Source organism: Podarcis liolepis (assembly GCF_965112155.1).
Source record: "Podarcis liolepis genome assembly, chromosome: 11".
NCBI classification, from domain to species: Eukaryota; Metazoa; Chordata; class Lepidosauria; order Squamata; family Lacertidae; genus Podarcis; species Podarcis liolepis.
Genome location: NC_139565.1, coordinates 2,240,710 through 2,256,034, shown reverse-complemented (window position 1 = coordinate 2,256,034; position 15,325 = coordinate 2,240,710). Strand labels below are relative to the sequence as shown.

Sequence of the window (15,325 nt, the reverse complement as noted above, 5' to 3'; positions counted from 1 at the left end):
TGTAACAACGACGCAGTGGAAAAAACCCTGCTTTTGTTTCCTGACTCGTCGGGAATATTTGACGCGACGGAGTAACAGAACGACGGCGGGGGGGGGGGGACTTTCGCTCCATTGCTTTTCACTGCTGCCAATCGAGAGGGAACAGTATGCAGTAGGTATGCATTTGGCGCCCCCCTGAACTCGGCGACCAGATGCCCTGCACCCCTTGCACCCCCAGGTAAAGATGGCCCTGCATTTGAAGCTTCAGCTGGACAATCTGTAGCCATTATAGAAAAACATATTCCAGTTAAGCGTTCATCAATCACACAAACACACACACCAATGTCCAATGTAATATGACATTATACAGTGCTTTTTTCTAAAAAAAAATGTTTAGAGGTACTCACATTTTCCTACTCATATTGAAATACTGCCCCTCAATGAGGCCAAACTTAGATTCACAAAATGTTTAGGGGTATGCGTACTTCTGTACCCCCCCAAAAAAGGCACCGGCATTATATATTTGTTCCAAGTTAAGGTGATATATCACATTTGACCAATATTGCTAATATGTGCTACCTGCACACATTACCTTGGTTATCCAAGAGAAGGAACTGCACAGTGCATTCCTTGATACCTTCCACCTGTCTGTCTTGCCTGTCATTGCAAAGTTGTCAAGGGCAAAAGGTGTTTTTCTTTCCAGTTAGCATTTGTCCAGCACTCTGCAGCCTCCCTGGTTGCCCACACTTACTGATCTGGAAATGCGTCATGAGTTTTGGTTGGAGCTAGGGAGGCTGAAAATTGCAGGCCACTGAGATGGTTTGTAGTATAAAATAATGGATATTCACAAAACCCCCTCTTGCACCTCAAAAGTAAAGTAAGCACATTTTTTAAAAGGATGCACTCAGCCCCATCTACCACTCCTCATAATCTCTGAAACACACACACACAAATCAGATCAAATTTCTGAAAAAGAAAATTGAATGAGTAAATAGTTGAGGACAGCCTTATACTGAATCAAGAACAGCCCATTCAGGTCACTATTACCCACACAGGCTGACAACCCCTCTCCAGGGTTTCTGATGAACATTCCCAGCTCTACCTGGAGATATTGTGGGTTGAAGCTGGGATTCTCTGCATGCAAAGCAGATCACTCTCTTTGGCACATCATTGAACTCAGTAAATTATATTTTACCTTGCAGAACTGCTTGTAAAGTCCTGCCATCTAGATAAATCCTAACATCTTGCCATCAGCAATTCTGCAAGGAAGATTCTCAAAAAAAAAAATCATACTTAGAAATGCATAAAACAGGTCAAAACTATTGCACATGTTCTATTTAGCTGCCCATTTTACACAAAAATCCATGATAAACATTTAAACTCCATGCTGAAAAAAGGTTAAATTGTCCTGACCTCTGCAGGGTTTCCTTTCTACTCAACAGTTGGAGAATGAAGCAAAATTTATGAGAGATGCCATGAAACTATGTCACCATAAGACTTGAGAGGCATTTTTTAACCTTATTATGTCTGTATTAGCTTTATCTTAAAGTAACTCCTTTTAGGACCAGATGCCAATTTTATGTTTTGATTTATATACTTTTGTATCTTCTGTATGCCAATAAAGGTGATTGATAAATTGTGTTCGGCAGAAGCAGTGCTGAAGGTGGGTCAGAGCTTCTCAGCTGCCTTCCCAGCAAGTGGATGGCTATTGTTTACTGTGAGACAGAAAGGGAAAGGTGGTGAGGAGGTCAGGATGGTGAAAAGTCACTAGTAGAGCCAGTTTAAGCCATGCTGACCTCCTTCTAAGCAACAGCAACGCGCTGGCCAGAAAGCAAGCATACCAGTTTCACCCCACAATCCGCTTCTGGTGCGCAGTGTCAAAGACATACCATCCAATGGTCAACAAGAAGGAAGGAAGACCCCCGATTTGTAACAAAAGTGAGAAAAATTTAGGAGATTTATCAGTTTAAGTAACTTCGGCATCTATGGTAGAAGGGAAAATGCAAGGGAGTCAAAACACAGAGGAGTGAGATTAATTTGAAAAACATAATTTGGTTTACTCAGAAGAAATGGAATAAAATTCTCAGGAGTTTCAGACATAGATTTTCATTATTTACAAAATACAATGAGGTTTCCTTCAATAAATTGCTGCAGTGAATGATCTCTAAAAAGTTAAATAAACTGCAGATATTGTGCTTGTACCAAAGATAACGGGGGGAATGCAGTACATAGTCACTTAAATATATTTTACTGATTATCCAGACCCAAATAACAAGATCATTAAAATCTAGAGTGTGGTCCAGTAATTTTTTTAAGCATGTTCACCAAAAAGAGCTTCCCCATTTATGGACACCCATGGTATATTGGAATGGATGAAGCTCTTCACATGTGCAATGGAACAGTTGTATATCGCTAGACCGGGACTCCGTTTTAATTTTTTAAAAATGCATGTAATCATATTCTCACTGTTAATATAAATGTTTGGTAAAGGTAAAAGGTAAAAGACCCCTGGACAGTAAAGTCCAGTCAAAGGCAACTATGGGGTTGCAGCGCTCATCTCACTTTCAGGCCGAGGGAGCAGCACTTGTCCACAGACAGCCTTCCGGGTCATGTGACCAGCAGGACTACACTGCTTCTGGTGCAACTGAACATGATGACGGAAGCGAGAATGCACGGAAACACCGTTTACCTTCCTGTCACAGCGGTACCTGTTTATCTCCTTGCACTGGCGTGCTTTTAAACTGCTAGGTTGGCAGGAGCAGGGACTGAGCAACGGGAACTCACCCTGGCGTGCGGATTCAAACCGCCGACCTACTGTTCAGCAAGCCCAAGAGGCTCAGTGGTTTGGACCACAGCACCACCCGCATCCACAAAATGTAGCTCTTATTTGGATGAACCAAGGTCTATAAAAGCATTTTATCATCAATGTATAACAGGTAATGAATCAAATTTAGGACCTGGTAAATTTAGACCACAGCCAAAAAAGTGATAGGTGTTTGCTTAGGGCTCCATATCTAGACGCTGGCCACATGACTCCAAAAGCTGGCTGTGGACAAACCCCGGCTCCCTCGGCCTGAAAGCAGAGATGAGCACCGCAACCCCAGAGTCACCTTTGACTGGACTTAACTGTCCAGGGTCCTTTACCCTTTTTACCTATTTTTTTTGGGGGGGGGATCTGGACAAACAAAGTTGTTGAGCTTTTTTCAGTGATCACCCACTTGCCCCCCCGACTGGCTGCTACTGCCACCAAGATCCATCCACACCAGAGCCTGAGCTGCCCACGTACACACACTTCTTAACCCCCCCCCCAAAAAAACCTGGACATTTGCTTACAATTGTAAAATTCCCCTGGAATGGCATGTAGGCCCCTCAAAAGAGGATATGTCTGGGATTTCCCAGACATATGGCAACCCTACGTCTGCTATTTCTGTCACACCTGTTTCCACTGCAGAAAAAACAGGCTGGTCTTGCATTTAAGTAGCACCTTGTTTCTTGGGTGTTGTGAGCTATTGTGTCAAGGGAAGGTTCCGGCTTCCCATGGAAATCTCCCGCACATGAACCTAGCAGCCATTTTTCGTAGTTAACAAATCATTCCCTTGTAAATATAAAATATTGGTATCTGTAGGAGTAACTATCACACGATTCCTTTGCTTTGTGTCTTCTAGTTTGTTCACTTCCAATAACAGCTGTTATCGTACAGAGCGGAGGAGAGAAGTAATTCAAAATATAATCAAACAGCTTTTCATTTCATATTTTCTCAGGGGCATCAAAACAGGAGTTTTGACCAACGCAAAAGTTCACATTGCACAGTGGTGAATCTTTTGATGTTCCTCAAATGTTTGCTAATATAACTGGCATCTCTCCTCCAGCATCATATACAACATTTTGGAAGGGGAGCCCAGCATACGGAGGAGGACTCAGGATACAGTGAACAGCTCAGAGCTGGATGAAGACATGATGTGGCCCTAAGCTATCCCAAGTTTAAGAAGCCCCATAGTATTGCCAGAAATGTATATTATTCTTATTGAAATGACAATAAAAAGAGAAATAGAAATAATTGCATACACAGTCAAGGGAGCACCTAAAAACTAGTGTGCTCAGTTGGAAAAACATGAGACTTTTAATCTCAGGGTTGTGGGTTCGAGCCGCATGTTAGTAAAAGATCCCTGCATTGCAGGGGTTGGACTAGATGACCCTTGGGGTCCCTTCCAACTCTACAATCATAATGTAAAACTTGAAACTTCATCTTTTTTGTATTAGGAGGCAACTCATAATCTGAAACCCTAAATTGTAGTTTACGTAAATTGTGTGTAAATCTGACACTGATTGCTTGCCATGACACTTGTAATCATTTATTTCCCCCTTTTCCACATTCCTACAGCATGTAATACTAAAATGTAAGAACTGGTGTTTTCGGCAGGGAGAGGGGGTCCATTGTTTCATAATTCAAGGAATTTAATAAATGCATTTGGTGCACAAATCTGAATTGGTTAACATGGACAGTTAGCATAGATTAAGGCTGCAAATCTATACATTCCTGGAAGTTAATGAGACTTCTTTCCTAAAAGGCATAAATATGTAATTGTGCTGTAAACCTACATTCCTAGTCACATATACATTGCTTCCAGTAGCACCTTAAAGACCAACTAAGCTACTGGAAGGAATTTTTTATTTTGACTATGGCAGACCAACACGGCTACCTATCTGTAACACATACATTGGATAGTCATTTTGCTATCATTGATAATTTCTAACACACGGCACCTAGGAAACACTTACCAAGGAGTAAACAAAACACATTAAAATCGCTGGCATTTACTTTGAGTAGATTGGCCTACTTGCTCTGTCAATGAAAATAATTATGGTTATGACTTTGAGTTAACCAGAAGGATTTTCCCTTAAGGACACTTTTTCCTTTTAGTCACGATGAGAATTAGTTTTATGGTTTGCTAAGTTGTTACAGCATTTTTTCCTTGTCGTTACTAGTTATCATGTATTTTCATTTCCTAAAAGAAACAAATCTATATGATGTCTACGGTCCTTCCAACTCTACAGTTCTATGATTCTACAATTCTAAATCAATATCATGTAGCGCTATAAAATTATTTTGCAGTTCTGAGTACTATGAGAGAATAACAACTTTTAAAATCAACCACCCCTTGGGAAGATTGAGGATCACGTTGAGGAGTTTCATTTGTGTAAAAGCCATTTTATTCTAGTCTGAGGGGAGAGGGAGATTTAACATGTTCCTAAATTGTATTAATCTGCTTTTGGGTACCAAAATCCAAAGCTAAATTATGTGCACTTAAACCCAAACTGCTTGGGGCTTGCCTAACGTTCTCCACATCAGTTTGTGATATTTCTAAAATCTCCATATAAATTCATCATGTATGTAATTTTCACTAATATATGCACACTTCACCATAGTATACACATTTTTTAGTCATTACTTGGATGGCACACTGCCTTGAAAAAAATGAGAGGTGTGTGAATTTTGAAGGATGGCTGCGCTTTGGCTCGTGTGTTGTTTTGGAAAATGTGAATGACATATTCTTGCCTTTAAATGCAAACGGAATCATTTTTTTCCTTGCATCTTGATGGTGTGCACACATATGCATGTCACTGTATGCCCAATGAAAAGTGTTCTTCAGCATTAAGTCCTGCACCTAAGAAGAAAGACGACTCCACAGGACACAAAACTGCAACTGGTGAGCAGACAGTAGTACACAGCTTGATTAAGTAAAAGAGATTTGTGTCTGTTTTATCATTTTAAAGAGAGACAACTACGAGTTTCTCATTTGAAAGCAAACCCAGAATAGAACAGCTTTGAAACAATACTAAAGAAGCATTCTGAATCTGCAAAACTTTTATGAACCTCACTGCATTGCATGGGATTCTGCCAGTGCTGGAAGAGTCAAGCGACCAATCTCACTCTTATACATACAGATTTTGCAGTCTGTGGAAATACTCTGGATTTTTATGGGGTTGAATACCAGCCCACTTATATTTATATATATAATCCCCCCACAATCCATTTCCCTTATTTTGATGCCACTGTGCCCAAGAAATTCCAGCACAAATAACAGGCTGAATAGCAACGCTCAGAAAGAAGCATACAAATTTCACCTATATAGCATAAATAACCTGAAACTCTTTTAATAATATTCTGGAGGTCAGAGCCAGATTTTTATCCATTTATACAAAATCAGTACATGATGCAATCAAGCTCAAGAAGAAAGGTTCCACGGAGATCAATGTGATTGAGACAGAAGTGCTATCTGGCAGAAAAATAAAAATAGAGTACTATATAATACGAATTCCACTTAATGAATGTATAAGACAGCTGAAGCAAATTATAGATTATTGGTAAAATAACACCCATCTGTATTACACACTACTACTCAATAATCAAACATATCAAAGCATTCAATTAATATGCCCTGGCTGAAAAAAAAAAGGTTTCTGTTCTGCATTCCTTTCCATGCTTAAAGTTGCTGACTTATTAGACTTCAACACAGCATTCCAATTTAGTACAGCAATAGCCTAACTGTCTCAAGAACAGTCCTAAATCAAAAGTGACCCCAAATAAAATAAATACCAATTAATAGTAATCAATTGTTTTGCAAATGTTCAATGTTAAAAGTCTTTTTCAGGCAATACGCAAGGCCCTCTGCAGAGAGTACATCTGTTTGCTGAGGTACTATTTCAGCTTCCACAAAACCCACTTTTAATAAAACAAGAAGAGCATTATTCCCATGATTAGAGAATGTATCTTAATGTGAAATGACCACTCACAATCCAAGCCTAGCTAGCAATTTCATTTCAGCCACATTTTGCTGAATATTCACAAAAGTCTTATCCAACCTCCAGCTTCGTGCTTCTGTTACCTGCTTTAAATTGCTGGATCTCGAGGCTCTAAATATTAAATAGAACATCTCCAAGTACAAGCGCACATGAAGACTTTGTCCTGGCTGCTGTCGTCATCACTGTTTTCTGGATCTTCGGTTGGGAAAACCATTGGAAAGTCAGCGCTTCCACTCCCCTCATCTTGCTGCCTTGAAGGAGGGCAGCTTCCCATAGCGTCACCCTGGACGCCTTTAGCCTGACAGGATTCATGGTCTTGACTGCAAATCTGATTAAATCCAGCATTAGGAGATGATGTGGATGTGACAAACATCCTAAATGGGAGTTCAGAAACAGAGAGAACAATTTTCTGGGAAATTTCTATTTACCAGCATCTGAAAATGACTCACCAGTTCCCTTTTGTTTGGGGAAGGCAAACTTTTAAAGCGCCCCCCCCCCTTTCCTGGTGATTATAAGCCTTAGCACCAGAGATGGTTGCTTGGCAACACATTTAGCCCTATCCTAACTAAATCTCTCCTGAAAAGCCACAGATTCACTTTGCACAGCAGAAACAGCCAACAATATACTGTGCCACACAGTCTTAAATTTATTCAGGTATTATTAAAGTACTTGAATGATCAATAAATTGGTTTCCTAAACAAAGCCCAAATATCTTCTACGGTTTGTATGGTTAATTCAGTTACATCTCTCTCTTCACCACCTTTTTAAATCAAGCATTCATTTTCTTTAGCGGGGGGCTGGCAGGAACAAAATCACAATCTGTTTTAGAATACAGGTCATCTGAACAGATGATAGGCTGCGTTAGTCAGCCATTTTCTTTCAAAGCAAGGATCTGCCATGCTGCCATATAAACAGAATTTTAAGTTTCACATTTGAAAGTGGGCTATATTGATTCAAGATGGTATGAGTCAGTGAACAAAAAACCCCGCTACAATTAATATAATTATAATTAAGTTATAAACATTGATCAGAAAACAGAAATGTCTGAAAGCTCTATGTCCTTGTCAGTCTTTTAAACTTGTATCTTTAATATACCAGTTTAACTGTTGTAGGGTTGTATTCAATACGACACTAATGGCATCCCACTTGCTCCAAAGAACGTCCCTTTCCTCTCTGCAATTCCCCAGCCCACCCCATAAATCTGCTCCAGAGGATTCCCCAACCCTCTGGGGCAGGTTTTGCACAGGGAATGGCAGAGAGGAGGCCCCAGGTTTCCCCTGAAGAATTGTGGGAAAGCGTGTTCTCCTTCATGGAGAGCACGCATTGCGGTGGGGTCTAACAGAACACCCCCTCTTGGTTACTGGGGGCCATGACTGTGATTGGGCCAGTTTGGGTTGTTGGGGAGATTTTGATGTTACCATTTAGAGGGTTGGCCCAAAAGTTATATATTCTTGGCACACAGCTTTTTTCAGTCTCTTTTGCTGCGTGCATCGGATCGCCCGCCTACCCTCCCTAATTTAGGGCTGTTGCGTTTGACATTGCTATGCCTGTCATGGGGTCGCCTGCTTTTGGGGCAGGGGCCTGGTAGGAATTTTGCCCATTTGGCAGATTGGCTGGTGCCATTTGGTTTTTGCCTACTGCGTAGCAAATTGTCGCAACTTGTAAGGTTGCAGTTAGGCATTGTAAGGTTAATTGTTGGTTGGTAGAGGGGATGTGGTTGGCAGTGCCTGCCCCTCCAATGCTACTGCTGCAAGAGAATTCTGTTAAAGGAATCCAGGGGCTTGCCATGATTTCGTCCGAATCCCTGGAATGGGGCCAGCAAGCCCCGGGGAGCATGCAGGGCGATGAGGGCCTAGGGCTCAGCTCCATTTTCTCCCCAATATTGTTTCCCCTTACTGGCTTTCGCTGGAATCTGGAAGTCAGTTCTGTCCCTGGACAGGGACAGCTAGCCGGAACCAATGCCTAAGCAACCACTCACAAAAACAAAAATTCTGTGTGAATTGTGATTTATTTAGGGGGTGGCTTGGGGACCTTGACATGCAATTGCTTGGTAATGCCACTAAGAATTCTGTTAGAGATCCATCAGACTACAGTTCTTTGGGTTCCAGAGAAATACAAAACTGGAAGAAAGACATGGAGCCTGCAACATTCTCTCCAGCCTGAGAACTGCAGAATGAGCAGTACCGTAGCTATTTTACCCTAAGTCGACCACCCAATTAGATATGTTATACTTTCCCCCTTTAGTTTAAATAAGTGTGGTTTCAAACCAGGGATGGCGAAGCTTTTTCAGCCCAAGGACTGCACTCCCTTCTGGTCAGCTTTCCAAGGGCCACATGCCAGGGATGGGGGGGGGGGCAGAACCAAAAATGGGCAAAGCAAGAAATGTAAAAAAATTGATTGGACAGTAGATGGGTTTCTATATACAGTTCTCCATCCAGACAAGCAAAAGGTAGCATCAGAGTCCAAGGACACATTCCAGCCAGGCAAAACTAATGCAGTGAAGAGCAGAATGAGGGAGGGATGTGGCTTGGAGAGAGGAGTCCTGAGGGCAAGAGACTGGAGGGCCTGAGCTCCCCCCCCCCCCCGTCTCAAAGTGGGGGTGAATGAGAGAGCACAGGCCCAGCATGAGCACACAGCATGGTCAGAGCTCACACCAGTATCCTTGTTTTGTTTTATTTTATTTATTTCAAAAATACATATATTCGGACCTGATACTGAGAAAAAACACCTGTCAGACCAGCAGCCACAGATGCTACCATCTTTCCTGTGCTTGTGGGTTCAGCCACAACACCACGTCCCTCTGAAAAGCTTCATCTGGGTTGACAGGTTTTCTGGGGAAATGAAAATGGTGGTGACCACAAGGAATAGTCATCAGCTGCTGACCCTCCTGTCGGCAGAGAGTGCACAAGTTGAAGTAAACACAGAAGAAAAAGCCTCTAAGCTTTTGGTGATTAGTTTGGAAAAAGAATGGGGGGAAATGGAAAAAGAAGGACCTCTCCTCTTTTAAGTGGGACTGGAAAATATGGGATTGGGTATGACTTAACAAGTAAATAATTGCGAACGAATATGCTGCTAGGATTTGTTGGAACCCTTGGAAAGAAACTTATCATATTGGATATTTCTCTCTGTTTTAGTTTTATTTATTTAGATTATTTTGGTTTTATTATATTCTATGTTGAAAACTTTCAATTGAAAATTGATTATAAAAGGGGGGGCCACTAGGGGCGCATTGGAAGATGGCCGACAATAACATCTCTCTGACCCACACGAGGTAATTAAGAGGCTGTAATGGGAGTATGCAGCCTCCCTGCCCCCCCAAGGGAATGGGGGGGACTGTCTTTGCCTGCTGTGCCCATAAATCATCCCCGGATTCGAGGGGGTGTGGGCACTAGGCTGAACGTCCTTGTGTGGACTTCAGCTCTCCTGGACGCTGTCTCTGATCGTGCCACTAGCTGCAGCAACTTGAAAATAAACAATTAGGAAGAAGCAAATGCACATATTTCAAGTGAAGAATGGGGAGTAAAGACTGCTAATTGAAGGGACCTCTGAAAGAAGACGGGTCAGATAAACAGGAATATATCATGAGAAGACACATCAAGGCTCGGTATGTCGGCAGCGGGACTGGATGGGGGAGGGAGAAAAACTTTTCTTTCTTTCTTCTATGTGATTAACCAATAATCCCCCCCCCCCATGTCAGAAATGCCGATTAAATGACCTAAGATGGATGATTTAAGACTGTGTGAAAACAAACTCTAACCAAAAGCATGTTTTAAGGAGACCGAGAAAAGTACAAGAGCTTTGGGATGACGCAACAAAAAATAGCGCCGCCATTTTGACAAGTTCTGTCGAAAGATTTATGTCTGGGAGGAGGAACAGGTCTGTTTTTATACTGCGGGCGAACCTCCTCAGAGGACTAAAGAAGGCGACAGATTTGCGAAGATTAATGATGGAAAGAGTGCTTTTATCTATGGAAGTGATGATATATGGAAACCATCTCGATATGGCTATTGGACGAACGGAAAAATTCACACAGGATTACAACTTGTTTTATACCTGCTTAAGGAGATTATCAGAAGATGTCGCAAAGAGAAGGAAAAATATACGAAAATAACAAGATGAGATGTGGGAAACAGCAAGATAGGATTGGATAGAATTATGAACATTATTTGAACAGTTTTGTGGACATTAATGCAGCAGCAAGAAGATGATTGGACCCCCCTTCGGAACTTGAAATATGGGTGGGTACCCCTCACAAAAATTTAAAAATTTGGCTTTGTAATTTGGAATTTATGTGATGTGATTTGATTTGATTTGATTGGTCAGTTAATAAAAAATATTTTTTTTTAAAAAAAAGGAAATTGATTATAAAAAAGAACAGAAAATGGAGATGGCTGCCAATGTCTGGCCCAGCACTTCTTAGCACAGGTAGGGAGAACAATAGGTTACATTGCTATCCATCCCTGCAGCCGCCTGCTACCATCCTCACCCCCTGGTATTGTGACTTTGGAGGGCCCACCAGGTGATGCAGAGATGCAGAGGTGACCTTGCCTGGGTACCCCTCAAACCAAGTTCCAGCCCAAAGTCTCCCTTAGGGGATGTCTTTGCAGTCTCTGGCTATTTACAAATCCACCAACAGCATTATGGAAACAAGTGGACTCCTGAAAATAGGCAAAACAGCTGCTAATCCTTCATCAGTTTCCTAGTTGCTATATGCCAAAGATGTTGGTTACAAAAGAAGTCAAGGCAATGATGATACATTGGGCTAGAGATTTTGGGTATTATATCCAACTTTCATCTTGGGAAAAGTTTTGGAAAGAAGAAATAAAATTTACTGCATGCTGTTCGTTGAAAGAAAACTATATGAAAATGATGCGTTGTTGGTATCTAACACAGAGTAAAATTGCTAAAATGTACAAAACGAGTTCGAAATTGTGTTGGAAATGTAAAGAGAAGGAGGGTACTTTTTACCATATGTGATGGACATGTAAAGGCTTTCTGGGAAATGATATATAAGGAACTAAAGAAAATGTTTAAAAATACATTTGTTAAAAAACCAGAAGCCTTACTAGGTATAATATGTGAAGAGTTACCAAGAGAAGATAAAAGACTTTTTATGTATGCAACAATGGCAGCGAGAATGCTACTAACCCAGAGATGGAAGGAAGGAGAAATACCAACAAAAGAAGAATGGCAGATGAAACTGACGGGGAAGATCCAAAACCAGGAAGATCAAGTATTTTCTAAAGATTGGAGTCAATTTGTAATTTATTTAAAAGACCACTGTAAACAATTAAAATCTTTGGCAGGGATGCAATGACACTTGTAATGTGGAATTATTTATGGTAATTATGGTTATATAATACATGGATAATGGTAAAAGATGCAGCAAATTTAAACTTAAACATGGAACCCATGGAGGGAGGGGAGGCAGTCCGAAGGTTCAAAAGAACCATGTATTTCACTGTATGAGATGATTGTGTTTTATATGTATAAAATTATCAAAGACCCAATAAAATTATAGATAGATAGATAGATAGATAGATAGATAGATGATAGATAGATAGATAGATAGATAGATGATAGAGAGAGAGAGAGAGAGAGAGAGAGAGAGAGAGAGAGAGAGAGGGAAAATGATTGCTTGTACATAAGAGCATGAGCAGAGTTCTTATTATTGCAGAGTGATTTTACAGCACGAGATATTGCTAAGAGCATGATGAGCACGTGAACACATCATGCTAGACTAATGATTGGCTCACGTAGCATAACACTCTCTTTGTCTGTGGGCAAAAGCAAGGTTACATTCCTTTGATTTGGTACCTTGGAGTACCAGGCAGAGCAAGCGCAGTGCTGGAGGAGAGAGGATGATCTATTTCTTACTGCACACAATAAACATGGCACGGCTGAAGCCAAAGCTTTTTCTTCAAGTCATCTTGGTGTGAGACTGATTTCCTACTGATTTTCTTACTGATGTCGAGCTGGATTCTCGACATTTGGTGCCCCGTGTGACTACCTTCGGACTCCGAGTTGTTTCTCATCGTTCAGCGCTCACCACGTGTCTTTCATCCGCTATGGATCCCGGTGAGTGCTCCCTTGGTACCCCGTGTGTTTGATTCTGGACTTCGCGACGTTGCGGACTTATCAGCGCTCACCACGCCCGGCAAGGGTTCCAGACGCGTCTTTCATCCACCTAGTGGATCCCTGGTGAGTGCTCCCAACCCCAACCCCCCCCTTTCTTTTGCCATTATGGGGCAGTCTCTCTCTCCACCACAGAAAAAGTTTTTTGAAGACCTTAAATCTCTTTTGGCCAGCAACAGCCTTCTCGTCTCAGATGCTGACCTTCAGTCGCTTATAGAAGCCTTGGATACTCAATGTCCCTGGTTTCCTCAGCATGGGAATTATAGTTTAAAAGACTGGGAAAAGATAGGACAATTTTTCCAAAACCATCCTCAGATTGATGTCAGAGTTTTACATGCCTGGTCTGAAGTTTACACAGCAATGTCCAGTTTGACTCCAGCCAATCTCCTTTTGGCTGCTGCATCTGTTTCTTTGCCTGCCGACTTTCCATTGCTATATCCAGCATTGCCTTCTTCTGCTGTATATGCCCCATCAAAGGCTCCTGTCGTCCCTCCCCTGCATTCTTCGCATTCAGCACCCCCCGCTCTTCCACCTCCTCCGCCCAAGGCATCTGGCACCGCTTCTACCACTACTCTTCAAAAATCTCTCCGTGCCGCCGCTCCATTGCTGCCTTTTGATTCTGATACTCCAAATCTCTTTCCTGTGATTGCTCCTGCACCCCCAGCCCCCGTCATGCTGACCCAAACCGATGTTCTCGATGGGCTGACGGGAGGAGGCAATTTTCTTACCATTGCCCAACAGTTGGCCCTTGATCCTATGTATTGGGCAGCCACCACAGCCTCAGCCCAAGAGGCTCTGGCCTCTGTCCCTGATGACAGGAATGAGCGCGATGGCCGATGGGGGAGCATCAGACAGGGCCCTGCAAAGCCCTATGGACAATTTGCTGATCGCTTGTATAATACCTTCAAGCGGCAAGTTCAGGACCTGGCAGCACAAGAACTGATTGTACGCCAGCTTGCGTTTGCTAATGCAAATGAGGACTGTAAGCAAGCGCTGCGCCTTCTAATGGCAACATCAAATATAGCCATTGCTGATATGCTTAAAGCCTGCCAGTCAGTGGGCACTGTGATGCATAAAGCTTGCCTGCTAGTCACGGTCCTGTCCTCCACCGTGTCCCAAAATCCTGCTAAGGATAAAACCTGTTGGATTGACAGTGGCTAAGGAAAAAATCCAGCGGACTTTACCCATTACGTACCTGGGACACAAGCTGATAGCATCTGCTGCCATTCCAGTCACGCCTCAACTACAGTTCCCTGATCATCTTAAACTGGTGGATTTACAACAAATTCTTGGACAGCTGAATTGGATAAAGAGTTATTTGGACCTGCCCACCTCCACTTTGTCTCCACTATTTTCTGCCCTTAAAGGACATAAGGATCCAGCAGACAAGATCACAGTCGCCTCTGCAATGGAAGAGGCTCTAACCACTGTGAACAACCATCTCTGCAGATGTATGGTGGACAGGATTCCTTCTCTTTCCATGGCACAATTATCACTTGCAGTATTTACCACCCTGCTCCTTCCAACAGCTATATTGTACACCACAGGCCAGAAGCCTGGGACTGTGTCTATTGTGGAGTGGCTTCACCTGCCTCATACTCCTCCGTGGAACGTGTATGCTACACCCAACAGCGTCATGGACCTTGTTGCTAAGGGCCGACATCGAGCCCTTGCCCTCTCTGGAATGGACTTACAGTCAGTGTACTGCCCTTCTCCCAGGAAGAATTTCAGCATTTGATGATGACAGCTGTTTCTACTCAAATAGCTTTTGCTGATTTCTTGGGAAATATCATTCACAATCCTCCTAGAGACCCTCGTTTGTCTTTTCTTACAGGGCTACGTTATGTCCTGCGAACTGCTTTGTCCCTCCTACCCTTACCCTCCGCCCTTACTGTGTTCACTGATGGTACCAAATCCAGAGGGGTGGTGGTGTGGGAAGAGGAGGGGGAATGGAAAAGTTTGTATACTACTGAGCAGTCCTCAGCACAACGTGCTGAATTGGCAGCTGTAATTTTGGTATTTCAACAGTTTGCTAATATCCCTTTCAATCTCATTGTGGATTCTCAGTATGTATATAATCTTTTGAATGTCTTACCATTGTCTTATATCACTCCTGCTATTGATCAAAATTTGTTTACATTGTTTTCCACTTTGCAGAACTTGGTACAAGCTAGAACTTGTCAGTTTTATGTAGCCCATCTCAGATCTCACACTGGCCACCCTGGGTATTTGGCAGAAGGTAATGCCCAGGCAGACCATGCTTTGAAGAATGGTATTTTTTCATTGTTCTCAGACCCATTTGAAAGTCATTCTGTATTTCACCAAAATGCTAAAGTTCTGGCGAAATCTTTTTCGTTGCCCATTTCTCAAGCTCGAGACATTGGGCTTCTTCTGGATTGTGGTTTTT

At 42.3% G+C, this 15,325-nt stretch overlaps 1 protein-coding gene across 1 annotated transcript in view; it reads right to left on the bottom strand.

Moving 5' to 3' along the window:
* LOC310688438 (cytochrome P450 1A1-like) overlaps window positions 1–7,234 on the bottom strand; it is a 29,086-nt gene extending 21,852 nt beyond the window's left edge. The window contains exon 1 of the mRNA XM_083464931.1: window positions 6,867–7,234. Within this exon, the coding sequence (XP_083321057.1) occupies window positions 6,867–6,914 (48 nt within the window). The 5' untranslated portion in view covers window positions 6,915–7,234. The remainder of the gene's footprint in view (window positions 1–6,866) is intronic.
* Window positions 7,235–15,325: the final 8,091 nt, after the last annotated feature.